Source organism: Hyaena hyaena, unplaced genomic scaffold (genome assembly GCF_003009895.1).
Source record: "Hyaena hyaena isolate Hyena2069 unplaced genomic scaffold, ASM300989v1 scaffold_215, whole genome shotgun sequence".
In the NCBI taxonomy this organism is placed as follows: domain Eukaryota; kingdom Metazoa; phylum Chordata; class Mammalia; order Carnivora; family Hyaenidae; genus Hyaena; species Hyaena hyaena.
The window spans coordinates 1,221,834-1,236,164 of NW_024080846.1; the positions used below are offsets into that span (position 1 = coordinate 1,221,834).

The window sequence follows — 14,331 nt, forward strand, 5'->3', positions numbered from 1 at the left end:
CCCAGAAGAAAGAGCGAAATGGAAAATGCTGTACATGTTACCAAATATAATTGCTATGAGTAACACGAAGTACAGCTTCACCAAAACACTAAACTTTGCTCTTGATCAATTATATAGTTTGATATGCTTTTAAAAAATAATTTAAGAAAATCTAGGTTTTATCATACTAAAACTTTGTGTGTGTGTATGTATATATATATACATACATGTATATGTGTCTGTGTATATGATAAATGTTTGCTTTTTTAAACTAACATGAAGGATTTCTTTTAACATTCAAAATATTATATTCGATACTTGTTGAAACAGTATCCAACATGAAATCTTCTCTCCTTGCTTTGTTTTGGACTCAGTGCTATGTAAAATCTGAGGACTTTTACACGGTGAGCCAGGGCACACCCTCCGCACTGCACGTACCTTAGGTGTAAGTATTTTCCTGCAGCTTCTTCATTGTGTCATATTTGGTTCAAGTATCTGTAACAGCTCTGCTGAGATTTTTATCGTTTGGGAGGGGGGTACCTAATAGGATTGTTCTGCCATTTCAGAAATCAGTAAAAAACAAAGTAGCCCTGAAGTCTTTGACTGCTCTTTAAGGGTCCGAGAAGCGGCTTCAGTCCCACCAGTGCCAAGGAGCCCCCCTCACACCTCCGTGCTGTCTCCACTGACCTTTTATGTATTTCTGAGCTACGGAAGCAGAGAGGGAGAGCGCTGTGCTCGCTGTGCCCCGCCAGTGAGATATTCCAAAAGACAGTCGCACTCTCAGTCAGAATTTGGTATTTGCTCACTTTTAAATCTGTGTGTGTGGTCAGAGCATAGACTGTTGGTTTTCATTCTTGTCCACAAATGAGATAACTTATGACAGCATGGGATAATGGTGGTATCTTTTTTTAGCCTCATGTTAATTCTTTGGAAGAAGAAGTGAACGTAAAACTTTTGGTCATCAGCATAAAGCTTCAGAAATCAGATGTAATAACTACAGAGGAAATCCTGGAAGCCCTCCTGGCATGTGCAGTGCAGAAAGGGGCGGGACCACGGTCACACGGGAGTCAGGAGGGCTGCCCGGAGCTGAGAGGGGGTGGCCGACCCTTCATTCCTGGAAGGCCAAAGCAGCTGGAGGAAGTGATTCACTCCGTTGTATCTAATCAGGGTGAGAGAGTCAGGAGGGAGGTGGGCTTTATTTTCATTTTTATTTTACCAAGTTCCTGCTCCACCTTAATTCTCAGAAGTGATCTGGCTGAAGCTATAGAATAGGCTGACTTTTAGAATCATTGCAACTTGGAGCTATCTGTGTGTTCAAGTCTGGAACATGTCTTAAAAAAAAATAATAATAATGGGGGGTGGCTGCTTCCAGCTCCCATGTGCCATTTTCACAGAGTATTTGGAAACGTGCTTGTGAATAATGGCTTGAAATTCCGAGATAATCATGTAAAGGACTCTCAGACAGGGCAGGCTGTTGGAGACGTTTCTTTCGTGGTTCATGATGAAGGAGTTTCCTTTTGGACCAGTTGTGTGGTTTGTGTTCCGGTCGGGGCCGGACCCAGACCTGCAGTGTGGAGGGAGGCCCGCTGTGCAGGGAGGAGTCTGTGGACTGCCTGGGATTCGTGGCTCATCCTTCACTTCATTTTAAGTCCCGGGCTGTTCCTTTAGCATTCACCTTAATGTCACGGTGCTGCCACACGCCGCGGCCGACAGACTCAGGAGGCCTGGTGGCTCGGGAAGCTCGCATTTGACGTACTTCTACGTGAGGTACAATGACCCTGGGGAGTTGCTTTGTCGCTGGGCCACGCAGATTCCACTTCCTTCTTCCAAGGCTGATGCATCTGGCCACCCCCGAGTCATTCGGCCGTGTTGTTGCAGACGTGAAGTGATTTCCTTTAGCCCGGGGCCACCTAGAATTGGTCCCCGGTTACCTGTCACCGGGTCACCTGTAGAACTCCCTTCCAGTGTCAGATGAGCTGGGGGATGGATATAATTAGACAGCTTTGCCATGTATTAACAAATGCTGAGAAGTTGAAAATTTGTATATACTGAAATCTAGCGACTTTTACCCGGGGCAGGGACGGGGAGAGAAAGGGGATGGACTAGGGTGAGGGCGGGGACTGATCATGTTTACTGCAGGTACGAAGCAGTCACTTTAACATTGAGGCCTCTGCCTCATTGAATTCAGGTTTCTTAAGTACTTGAAACTCTTCAGATTCCCCTTATTTTACAGTTATTTTTAAATTTATGAAGTAGAAGGCATTGTTTTGTGTACTGTTTTGAAAGCAAACCGCCTATAGTCTCTTCTCTTTACCGCGGATGTAAGGCGAAGTCCTGAGCCGGGAGAGCGCGCCCACAGCACCCGTCTCCGATTTCCTGTGCGCATTCGAGGGAGAGGCTCTTGCATGAAATACCAGCAGCATTTTATGACTATTTCCTATGTGTGTTCTTTATTTTGTCATCCTGTCAACCCTGTCCCCATGCACCTCTTCTTTCCTTTTAAGATCCATGCCTGTGTAGGGAAAAAACAAAAATTTGCACTTACGTCGCACTCCTGACATGCAGGGTGTGATCTGTGTGTTCCAAAAAACATTTCCGTTCTTTTCTCGTCAGTCCATTGCTTAGGTGACAAGTTCAGGTGCTTGTGGCACGTACATATGAAGGGGGAGGAGGAGGAGAGCTACCTGTGCTTCAGTAGCCGTGCAAGGCCATTATGTTTAATGAAAAGGGAGTTGCCACAGTCTTTTATTCAGCCTCTAGTTTTCTTACGTGACCTTCTGCATCTGCGGATTGGCACAAAAAGGTGCGAGCGCGCCCTCTCCCTGCCTGCGACAGACCTCCGAGACAGACCTACAACGCAAGCGGGTGGCTCTCGGCCGCCAGCAGATCCCCGACATAAGGTATTTGTAAGGTCTTCTTGTCAGTTTGGGAGTGGACTGGATGAAATTTACTGTTTTACTTTTCTCTCATTTTGCTGTCACATACCCTGTGTCAAAAAAGAAAATCATGTTGCCTCAGGTGACCAAGATGCTACATGAGGATTACAACCGGCTAATAATTAGATCCTTTTTATATACAAGGGTGTGTGCACAATTGGAATTAGGATGAGAAATTCATTTGTAACCACTTGTGATATTGCACAACAAACACAGATACCTACAGATTCTGTTTTCATTTTCTTGTGATCTTTATCTATGATAATGACCTTTGTAGATTGGTTATTTCTGTACTTTGTTTATCTGTAATAAACTTTGTAGATCCTGTGAAATGTTATTTTGCCTAAATCACTTGAGACTTGAGTCTTTAATAACAGAGCATCAATATTCACTAAAGTTGACCTCTCTTGAGTGTCTGTGACTTGGCTAGCAGCTCTTGACACTAAGGGAGTAGTGTTCATTTTCCCTGGGGGTGTTCCACTAGGGCATTACTGTATAATGACTTGATGTTGCCACATAGACTTCAAGATCTATGTTTTGGGGGTTTTGTTGATCGGCCTATGTTTTACTGCATAGTGTGAAACGTGTAAAGCGTGGTTAACCTGTATATAGATAGCTTACTGGTGACTAGTTATAGTACATTTAGGATTGCCTGTAATTTTAAGCTTCTTACTACTGTGTGTGCTGGTAGGAACATAAATTTTTGTACATTATATTTACTGAGATGTTGCCTTTTTTTATTTTACAACTACTTTGGAATTCAGATGTGTTTTTTGCTTCCGTGAGGATTAATTTGGAAAGGTTCTTAATGACATTCCACTGATTTCAGATTTTGCTTGAGATTGACTTCAATAAATTGTCCTGTATGGTCCAAATCAACTTGCGGACTTGTTCACTGCCTGTCATTTCTTGCCACAGCTGCTGGACAAGGGGTATCAATGGGAGGGAGGGGACTGGGCGCGGGGCTGAGTGACCCACGATGTGAGGCCGCGGCACCGCTGCGCCCTTCGGGATGCCCCCGCCACTGCGCTGCGGATAAACCTGGAGCCGAGTACGTGGGATTTGGTTTCGTTTTCACAGCCGGGAGGTCCCTGGAGATGGTCGCTCCCCGCTCGCTAGGCGCGGTAGAATATCGAGGCACCGCCTGGTGGGCGAAGGTCGCCACGGGGAGGTGTGCATCCCTCTCATCCAGTTGATTTCTCAGACTCCACGGAGACGTGCTGCCTGGCGGAGCCCCGCTTGCCAGCTCACTGCCCACGAGCCCTAGAACGGCCCCGCTTTGCCCCTCACTCCCTTTGCGAGGCGCTGCTCTCAACGGCGCGGGGCCGCCCCTCCGGCTCCCGGGATCGCGACCCGCCCGGCAGGGGCGGGGACTGCCTTCCGCGCGCGCAGTGGCCCCGGCGCCTGCCAGCCTGAGCCCAGAGCCCAGAGCAGCCGAGGCCCGGCCTCCGGGGGGGCGGGCGCGCGCCTGGCGCCGCCGCAGCGGCTGCCACGTCAGCGCAGCGTCTGTCCGGGGCCAAGCGGCAGGATGGGGAAGGCGGCGGCGGCGGCGGCGGCCCTCGGGGCCGAGCTGGGCGTGCGGATCACCCTGTTCGCGGCCTTCCTGTAAGCGTCCTGAGATCGGACCCCACGCCAGACGGGGCGGCCGGCCGGTCCCCGCCTCGGCCTGGGGCTCCCCGAGCGCCGCCCGCGGGTCGAGGTGGGAAGCCCCGGCAGCTGCCGTCCCAGCAAACACGGGGGCCGGCTCTGCACATTTTTGTTTCTCCTTTAGGGTAACAGAGCTCCTCCCTCCCTTCCAGCGGCTGATCCAACCAGAGGAGATGTGGCTTTACCGGAATCCGTATGTGGAAGCAGAGTATTTCCCTACCAAGCCCATGTTTGTGCGTGGAGAACTAGCCTTCCTTCTGACCCTTAGTACTTACTACTGAGCTTAAGGCCAGGAAGCAGGAGGTGGTCATTTTGGCTCCAAAGTGATCTTCGTGGGGAACTTATCGCCCCCCGCCTCCACCATGATGATGTGCTAAAAATTGTTTGCTTCTGATCCACATTTGGAGAGCAAGATGTCCGTTTTGGCTCCAGGACCATGTTCTGTGAGCTTAGTGGGTGACCGCGGTGCCACGCGCTGGTAGAGCTGCCGCAGACACTGGCGCTGCTTATGTTAACGCGAACGGTGAACTCTGACGCATGAGCTCTGCTGTCCCTACCACCCCTCTGCCCTGTAGGAGCTCCTTTAACGACTAGTGGGGTGTTACATGGGGTTTAGATTGGTTTTTTAACCTCTGCCATGTTCTGGTTCAGGTCATTGCATTTCTTTGCCCGCTATCTCTGATCCTCCTGGCCAGGTGTCTCGAGAAGGCAGACAGGACAGACAGCAGACAGGCCTGTCTGGGTAAGAATGAGCCCTCGGTCTCTGGCTGGGTTATCTCCTTGGTGCTCGAACGAGAAGGCAGGACTTGTGGGCTCCCGCCACTGGAGGTGTGATCTCAGCGGGTGGAGGCCACCGAGCTCTGTGTTCCTAAAGTCATCCTGTCTCCCCTGTACCCGTGCTGTCACCCATGACACCGAAAACTAGCACTCTAAGAACCTAGTTAACCTCCTAGCAGTGCCTAACTGCACTGGATAATGTGTACCCCAGAAACGCCTTCGGCCTAGTCCGGAAGTTCTCTCTCGGCGACACCTTAAGAGCTAGAATTATTTTCACGCTCCGCTCTGGATGGAGCCTGACCCATCCTGTCTCCGAAAGATGTGGCCGCTCTCTTAGAAGGCAGTGACCGTGCCTCATAGGCAGAAAGCACCAACAGTAAGTTTCTTTGCTTTCCAGCTGCCAGCCTTGCCCTGGCTCTGAACGGCGTCTTTACCAACACAATAAAACTGATAGTGGGCAGGTGAGTGAGCCGAGTCGGTGCCAGGTGCCTCAGGCCTGCGCCCCAGCAGGAGGTGGCTCGTGGCCGCACCACCCGTCTTTCTCCTCATCCTCTCCTCCTCCTCCTGTTACGTGCTTTTCTGCGTTCCCTGTGGTTGTCCTGCAGGTGACACTGGGGCCCCTCGCTGCCCTGAACAGCATTTCCCCCAACAGCGCAGCAGGGCCTATGTCCTCTAGAGCACATGCTGAAGCTGGAGTGTGACTTGCTCTTTGCCCTAAAGATTCATCACATGCTGGAGCGGCTCCCGCCGGCCCCACCCCACACCCCAATTTAAATGCTGACCCTGCAAATAATGCTTCTCTTTTAATGGTGACTGTCCTAATCCACTTCCATTATTTTGCTTGGACACCATTTGACCGAAACAGGATTACGGATGTCTGATAATAACCAAAAAGTAGTTTCTTGGGCTGTTAGGCGATCTGTGTTGAGATCATGCTTATTTTTCCAGGCCACGCCCAGACTTCTTCTACCGCTGCTTCCCGGACGGCCAGGCGCATTCTGACTTGACATGCACAGGAGACAAGGACGTGGTGAATGAGGGCCGGAAGAGCTTCCCCAGTGGACATTCTTCCTGTACGATTACCACGTGGACTTGTATGCCTTTTGGGAGGGGGGGGTCACTGAATTTAACCGAGGGATCCTTTCACTAGTCTTGTTCTTCTGTCCAGAAACTAGAGAACCCTACCCAGTTCTTTAATAACTCCAAGATTTCACAAGCCTGAGCCTCAAAAATTAGGGTAAATGTCTGAGGACAGAGGAAGTGGTTTACCTTTCTGAGATTTGGGACGTTTTAGGATTATTGTATTTGCCTAGATCCTGCGATCTTGTACTAGTTATAAATATTAACTAACCTTTGCTGAAGGACAACTATGGGTCAGGTTCTTTGCAAAGCATTTTTGATTCTTGCCTCATCTGATACCATAATAGCACAATGAGGTGAATAGTACTATTTTTATGATGCTCACTTATACGTGAGGAAACGAAGGCATTGAGAGGTTGAACAACCTGCCCGGTTGTTAGTATTCCATAAACTATTCTCAGGACAAATGTTATTAACTCTGGGACACAAAATAAAGTCCTTCATTTTCCCTTTTGTTTCCTCTTCCACCATCATCAGTGATCTATACCAGAAGGGTATCAAACAAGGATAAAACATGCAGGCCTCCTCGCCACCTATGTGCAGATGGGGGACGGAGTTTCCTTTAAAAGACACGTACTTATAGGTTTTCCCTCTTCCAGTTGCATTTGCTGGTCTGGCCTTTGCTTCCTTCTACCTGGCAGGGAAGTTACACTGCTTCGCGCCACAAGGCCGTGGGAAGTCTTGGAGGTTCTGTGCCTTTCTGTCACCTCTCCTCCTCGCAGCAGTGATTGCCCTGTCCCGCACCTGTGACTATAAGCATCACTGGCAAGGTAAGCGACGTTTTCGTGCCACAGCAGCTCACACGTTTCACCTGCCCTTTGATCCCGACCGAACACTTGGCACACGGGACGCTGAACGTATCTGCTAAGCGATTAAAACCAGGGAGTACGGGATGGTCAGTTTCTGAACCAAGAGCACGTGTATGCAGCTGTATGGAGGATGGGAAAGCACAGTTTCCTTCTAAGGAGAAAAGTCCTCAATTTCCCATTATTCTGAAGCATCAGAAGTTCAGAACTAAGAATTTTTACCTTTCTTTAAGAAATTTTTTACCACAAACCTCAAAAGCTCAATTTACTTAGAGTCTTAACAATCAAGTTTGCTGTCATGAGGTTTTTGTTCAGAAACTAAAGTAAAATTCAAGACATCAAATTGTAGTTAAACCAAAGAAATTTAAGTTGAATGACATAGTAAAACACCCAAATGATAGGATATCTTCACAGAAAACTCCTAATTAAAAAAAAAAAACCTGACAGTATTTCCCCGAAGTCTCTCCCTCCCTCTCTCAGAATAAAGAATTCCCTCCCTCTCTCAGAAATAAATAAAACATTAAAAAAAAAAAAGAGGGGCTAACAGCATTAAGTGAAACTTTGTTATTCTGAATTTTTAAAAAATTTAATCTAGGGGGCCCCTGGGTGGCTTAGTCGGTTAAGCGTCCGACTTTCGCTTGGGCCATGATCTCGCGGTTCGTGGGTTCGAGCCCCGCGTCGGGCTCTGTGCTGCCAGCTCAGAGCCTGGAGCCTGTTTCGGTCTGTGACTCCCTCTCTCTCTGACCCTCCCCTGCTCACGCTGTCTCTCTCTCTCCCCTAGAAATAAATAAAAAAATATTTAAAAAAAAAAAAATTTAATCAAGTATACTTGGAAAAAGGCTTATTTACACTTATTTAACTAAAGATGTGTTTTGATTTGGTTTAGAAAAGAACCTGATGATGATAATCCTATTATTCCTGTAACAAAACTGAGAAAGCCTAAAGAAGCCATAAACCTGGAATTGAGATTTTTTTTGCAGCCCAAACAAGCAGAGGAAGTTGAAGGGCCAAGGTCTCTCTACAGACGCACCTCATTTTATTGCACTTTACAGATAATTACATCTTGTGCAAACTGAAGGTCGGTGGCAATGCTGCGCTAAGCGGGTCTGTGGGCGCCATTTTTCCACAGCATTTGCTCACTTCTTGTTTTCTTGGTCTCGTTTTGGGAATTCTTAAATATTTCAAATTTTTTCATTATTACTGTATTTGTTATGGTGCCCTGCGATCAGTGATTATGACTTGCTGAAAGCTCAGATGATGGTTAGCATTTTTTAGCAATAAAGTATTTTTTAAGTAAGGTATATACTTTTTTTTTTAGACGTAATGCTATATTGCACACTTAATGGACTACGGCACAGTGTTAGCATAACTCATTTTGCACTGGGAAACCAAAAAATTCATATGACTTGCTTTATTGAGATAATCCTTTTACTGCAGTGATCTAACATTGAACCTGTTGGGGTTGCCTGGGTGGCTCAGCTAGGCGTCTGACTTTGGCTCAGGTCATGATTTCACAGTTTGTGGGTTCGAGCCCCATGTCAGGCTCTGTAAGGACAGCTCAGAGCCTGGAGCCTGCTTCGGATTCTGTGTCCCTCTCTCGCTCTGCTCCCTCACATACTCATGCTCTGCCTCTCTCTCTCATAAAAATAAAAAATTGTTTTTAAATAGAATTGAACCCGCGGTATCAGTATGCCAGCATGGCGTGATGTTTTAACACAATTTACGAGTCTAATATAAGAGACCTCATAGTAAGAGAAGACCTTATCTCTTCTCTTTCAGATGTACTGGTGGGATCCATGATTGGCCTGACATTCGCCTACGTCTGCTACAGGCAGTATTATCCTCCGCTGACTGACACAGAATGCCATAAACCATTTCAGGACAGACTTGTACTTCCTGCTGCACAGAAGCCTGGTGATCCTGGTCATTTTAGTATTTAGAAGTTGGAACTTCCTCAGTGGAGATTAGGTGAATCAGCTCTTCATAACTGCCCAAGAATTTGAACTTCTGCCCTCTTATGAGGTATGAGTGAGGACATCAGCACTTCATTCTGCCTCCGTAGGTTTATGCAGTTTGGCTCACATGGATTTATCATGGAGTTGAAGCTCAAGGTTGTTTTTCACTGCTCTGTGCCACACATTCTGGTAAGAAGACCATACAGTAGTCCACCAGCTGGTATCCCACTGTCTACAGCATTTTACATCTCATTTAAATGCCATTCTTGGAAGGATCTTTCACAAAGAAACCTTTACAAGGGCCGCCTGGGTGGCTCAGTTGGTTGAGGGTCCAACCAGATTTTCGCTCAGGTCATGATTTCAGGGTTGTGGGACTGAGCCCCACGTCAGGCTGAGCATGGAGCCTGCTTAAGCATCTCTCCCTTTGCCCGCTCTCCCCTGCTCAACGCACACTCTAAAATTTAAAACAAAACAAAACAAAAAACTTACACAGAAGCCTTTAAGTATCCTAGAAGCTAGAGATGAATTTCCATAGCTCAAAGTCCAGGGCATGACCAACTAAATTATTTTAGTTTACCTTCTCCAGTGAGAACTCCATCAAGCCTTAAATAGGAAAATGTCCAATTCTGGCTATTTTACCTTCCTACACATGTATCTTAGCTGAGTCTAGTCAAATATTGCTGTCCATTTGCACCATGCACTACCAGGGCATAAATTACTTATTGAATTACAAAATAAACAGTTTTAAAAAACGGTAAGGACAAGTGAGGCGGAAGCCACCATCAGCTGCTAGTACAGAAACATACTCCTAAACTCGGCTCACTAGTTTCTTTCCGTCCACGCACGATTAAAGACCTGTCCAAAGACATCAACTCTGCCAACTGGCTAAGGCAGGAAAGAAAAATTACGGATGTCATTTTCTAGAGGAAAAATGAACTTTTTCTGTCCCTTCTTCATAATGGGATTTAAGGAGCAATTTTACAGAAGGTCATGAGAACTGACACTCTAGGACCTACAAGTACCTTTTTCTTTCCGATCATACTTCCAATATGACCTTGGCTTACATACTTCTTTCTACATATTCAGTGTATCTTTTTCCTTCAATAAATGCGATATTCAAAGAAAATGGTTACTGTGGGTGTTTTAGGTACTTAACACCACTTGAGAGCCACAACATTTCCACAGTAAAACCCTGGATTCCCCGTCTGACATGAGTGACACAACTGTTGGCAATAGAGGCTGACACCTGTATTACTGAAGAACAGTCTCCGTATTTACTTTGTACTCCCCACGCTTCACGACAGCCGCCTAACAAAAACACCAGTCCAGGGAAAAGAACTTAAATATTAGTTCTTTGCCCAAACATTTTTAAAATTTGCTTTAGTAATATATATGGGGAGAAAATGGTTATTGTATTGATTTTCTATATAATGGATGAACCAGGTGAAAGTAGGCAACTGGTCAATATGGTTTTATTTCAGTGTTTCATAAACTTCTAAATATAATCATGTAAAAAAACAAACATTTCAAAAAGTGCAAAATATTAGAAAGCTAATCAGTGCTATTAATCTTTTCCATGCAGACCATCTCTTGCTGAAATAAGCAATACAAATTCTGTAGCAGGGAATATGTATAAAATGATACTCTACAATTTAAAAATAGTCTTGGTCAAGAGACTGCACATGATATGACTGAAGTAGTGCAAATAATACACAACTAACGGGTTTAAATCAAGCTTCTCATCCTGTGTGACACGCAGCCATGATGCTACCACAGGTGGGGCGACAAGACCTAAAGCTCAGGTGCGGGGCGACAAGACCTAAAGCTCAGGTGCGGCTGCCGCCCCCATCAGGAAAGAACCATTTCTCAGGAAGCGCGGGGCCGGGGGGCGGCCTAGCTATCCCGGGGCTATGCTGGTCATCTTTGGTTACAGGGACTCCTCCTTACTTGTCCTTTGGTTTACTCTTAAATAGTATCTATTCTGCTAATATGAAGAATAAATTTAAATTTGAAGACAATGTGACAAAAACGTCCCCTCTAAAATATAATTAAAGCTACATAACTCTCAAGAACCCTTACTTCAGAGTCAGTTTATAGAGAAAAGTATTCCATACACCTGATGCTTCTGAGCGGCTCGGTCAGTCAGCATTAGGCTGTAAGCAGATGGACAAGGGAAGGCCCGGCACTGACCCCGTACTGCAGCCTCACCTCTACCATCTCTAGGGTGACAGTGATTAACTTCCTTTTCCTCTTTCTCTCTGGAAAGGGGCAAGGACTGTTGCACTTGAAGGGAAGGCTTAAGTGAATGTCACAGGCCGATGCAATGGATACCATGATACATTTGCAAAAAAAACTTTTATAAGAAAACAAAGCACAGAGAGCCTGCCTGTGCCACTCTATAAACAGAGGCCTATGGAAATCGGTGAGGAGCGTAAAGGACTATCGCAAAGAAAACTGCAAAGACAAACTGTGACCACTGAGAAAGACAAGACAGCGCAGCGGTGGGCAGGTACCTGGAAAAGGTCATCCTCCAGGCACCTCTCACTTTGCGTGTTCTGACGCTGACTGCAAGAGCTGTTCCTTGGCCCCTACCGGCACAGGTTTTTCTTTCAGAATAATAAACGTTTCCCTCTGGCCACACCCACCTGCCCAACCAGCACTGCCTGTGCCACGAGGCTTCTCATACACGTTCTGGATGCTGGGTTCCTAGGAAGGCAATGGCGTTTACAAAATGCTTTCAGAGAGGACGCACAATACTACCTTCACCCAAGTGGATATGGTGGCTGCCTGTCACAAATTCTACTTCACTGTAAATGTACTCCTGAAAGATATTTATTACCAAAACAGCCTGTCAAGGCTGTATGCTTCCAGGTCCATCAGCCTTTATGACTTTGCCCTCAACTTAAGAAAGAAGCTACTTACTATCTGAAAACTAAGTCAGATTTCATCTACAATCTCCTAATTTGAAACATGGTATAAAAGGACTTGTCTAGGATACATAACATCTTTGCTTTATAAAGATGCACCTAGTGAGAGCTAAGCTGTCCACTTTAGTGTCTGAGAGCACGCCAACAGCTGTGAAAACAAAGAACAGCATCAATGAGTCCTCTGACCCACTGTCGGCTATGGACACTTAACAGTAACTCTAAGCTACATTTTGGTCCTTTACACGGTACTTGTAGGAAAGGAAAGTGGACTCCAAAGAATTTGCTCAAGTCTTTTACACCCCCATGGAGCCTTCCAGTGCAGACACCATCCATGAGACCACATACCCCAAAATGCCTTCTGAATCTCCAGAGCCTGTTTCCAAACCAGAGCATTTTCTAAAGATAAGCGATAACCTAAGAAAATGTCTATCCAAGCCAAAATGATTCAAACTCAAAACAGACTTTCTACCCTCTCAAGGAATAAGCAATAAAGGGTACACCTGTCACTGAAGAATTAAAGATGCAAACAGGCCCTACTCTGAAGAATGGCAAGTGCTTATATGAAGCCAGTGGTAAAAAGCAACAGGGTCTGCCCTTTGCTTTTCCATTCATTTCCAAAAAGGATTATCTTCCAAAGACCCCAGTAGTAAGTGGCAGGCAACATGCAGGAAACGGCGTGGCTGAGGAGAGGAAAACCGCGGCAACAAGCAGGTGGATTTTCTGGGGAAGGATCCTTCAGTGTCCGTCTAGGAAGAGTGGAAAGAGGTCACGATGCAGTCACAGCTGGAAGCAACCAGGCAGAATGCCAGAGTCTGATACATGAACTTGCTTGTTACACATCCAAAAGGCTGAGTAACTTAAATCTCAGGATGGGCTGTTCATAATTAAAATTCTAACTATTGCCATGATCAGATCCTATTAGGATGATCAGATCCTAAAAATGATAGGTGTTATTGGACCAAATCACCAGCAAAAGTAAATAAACACTATCCTTTCTCTAAGAGGGCTATTGTGCTTTTCCCCCAGGAACTTTAACCAGAGCCCCCTCTAAAAATGAGTAATAACCTAGATCTTGGTGACAGGCAAGAGGAAGGTGTATTTGTAAAGAGCCCAAGTCTACACTGTTCCCCATCATTAATATGTAGGAACCATGCTGCATACATGACATTTAAAAACTTACATTAAGTAGCCATACATAGTCGATTTTTACTGTAAAGGCTGATCAAGGAAGACGCCCTGGGTTCGGTAGATTTCTTTGAGGACCAGTAATACTGTATCTTCAGACTCCCTATAAAGAGAAAAACTCATGTTGTAAAAAGCAGCAGCTAACATTCATAAAGATGCTTTACATATACTACCTCATTTAATCTACACAATCACCGTGCAAGTTCATTTTTTACAAAAAGTTCATTTTACAGTGAGATATTTGTTACTCAGCCATAAAAAATAATGAAATCTTGCCTTTTCCAACAAAACAAATGGACATAGAGGTTGCTAAATGAAATGAGCCAGACAGAGATACCATATAATCTCACTTATATGTGGAATCTAAAATACAAATTAAAAACCAGACTCTTAAATATAGAGAACAAATGTAGTTGCCAGAAGGGAGATGGGTGGGGGCAAATAGGTGAAGGGGATTAAGACGTACTAACTTCCAGTTATACAATAAGTTGGGGTGCCTGGGTGACTCCATCGGTTTGAGCCTCCGACTCTGGATTTTAGCTCAAGTCATGATCCTAGGGTAGTGAGATCAAGCCCCGCATCAGGATCTGTGCTGAAGCATGGAGCCTGCTTGGGATTCTCTCTTTCCCTCTCTCTGTCCCTCCCCTGCTGACACAGGGGAAATGTTCTTTCTCTATCTCAAAATAAATGTTCAGCATAGATTAAGGCAATCCTTCATGATGTTATTATTTATAATCAAATTTCTTTATGAAATGGATAGAAGTAATTGCTGGGGCAAGATGCAGGAGAAATTCCTAACACTGAGTGACAAAAGACGGGAACTAGTGGTTAAGACATAGGTGGGAGGTCGGGGCGCCTGGGTGGCTTAGTCGGTTAAGCGTCCGACTTTCGCTTAGGTCATGATCTCGCGGTTCGTGGGTTCGAGCCCCGCGTCGGGCTCTGTGCTGACTGCCAGCTCAGAGCCTGGAGCCTGTTTCAG

The 14,331-nt window shown here is 45.8% G+C and overlaps 2 protein-coding genes across 12 annotated transcripts in view; one reads left to right on the top strand and one right to left on the bottom strand.

Moving 5' to 3' along the window:
* The first annotated feature begins 222 nt into the window (after positions 1-222).
* On the top strand, positions 223-10,785 carry PLPP5 (phospholipid phosphatase 5). Of its 7 annotated transcripts, XM_039242552.1 has the most exons (8): positions 223-2,879; positions 4,687-4,755; positions 5,214-5,304; positions 5,737-5,800; positions 6,288-6,412; positions 7,079-7,249; positions 9,065-9,253; positions 9,348-10,781. In XM_039242552.1, exons 1-7 carry the CDS (start codon positions 2,637-2,639, stop codon positions 9,223-9,225), a joined length of 924 nt encoding a protein of 307 aa, XP_039098483.1. In that variant the 5' UTR covers positions 223-2,636; the 3' UTR covers positions 9,226-9,253; positions 9,348-10,781. The 7 variants fall into 7 exon arrangements, with proteins under 7 accessions (XP_039098483.1, XP_039098482.1, XP_039098485.1 ...); XM_039242551.1 differs by having other exon boundaries at positions 9,065-10,780; XM_039242558.1 differs by having other exon boundaries at positions 2,748-2,879; positions 4,687-4,795; positions 9,065-10,784.
* Positions 10,786-11,156: 371 nt separating this feature from the next.
* The window catches only part of DDHD2 (DDHD domain containing 2), a 26,269-nt gene continuing 23,094 nt past the window's right edge, over positions 11,157-14,331 (bottom strand). For 3 of the 5 annotated variants that reach the window (XM_039242546.1, XM_039242549.1, XM_039242550.1), the window contains 2 exons: positions 13,348-13,455; positions 11,157-12,913 (listed from right to left, as the gene is read on the bottom strand). In XM_039242546.1, the coding sequence (XP_039098477.1) occupies positions 13,374-13,455 (82 nt within the window). In that variant the 3' untranslated portion in view covers positions 11,157-12,913; positions 13,348-13,373. Of the gene's footprint in view, positions 12,951-13,347; positions 13,456-14,331 lie in introns of all 5 variants that reach the window. The other 2 variants (XM_039242548.1, XM_039242547.1) reach the window with 2 other exon arrangements.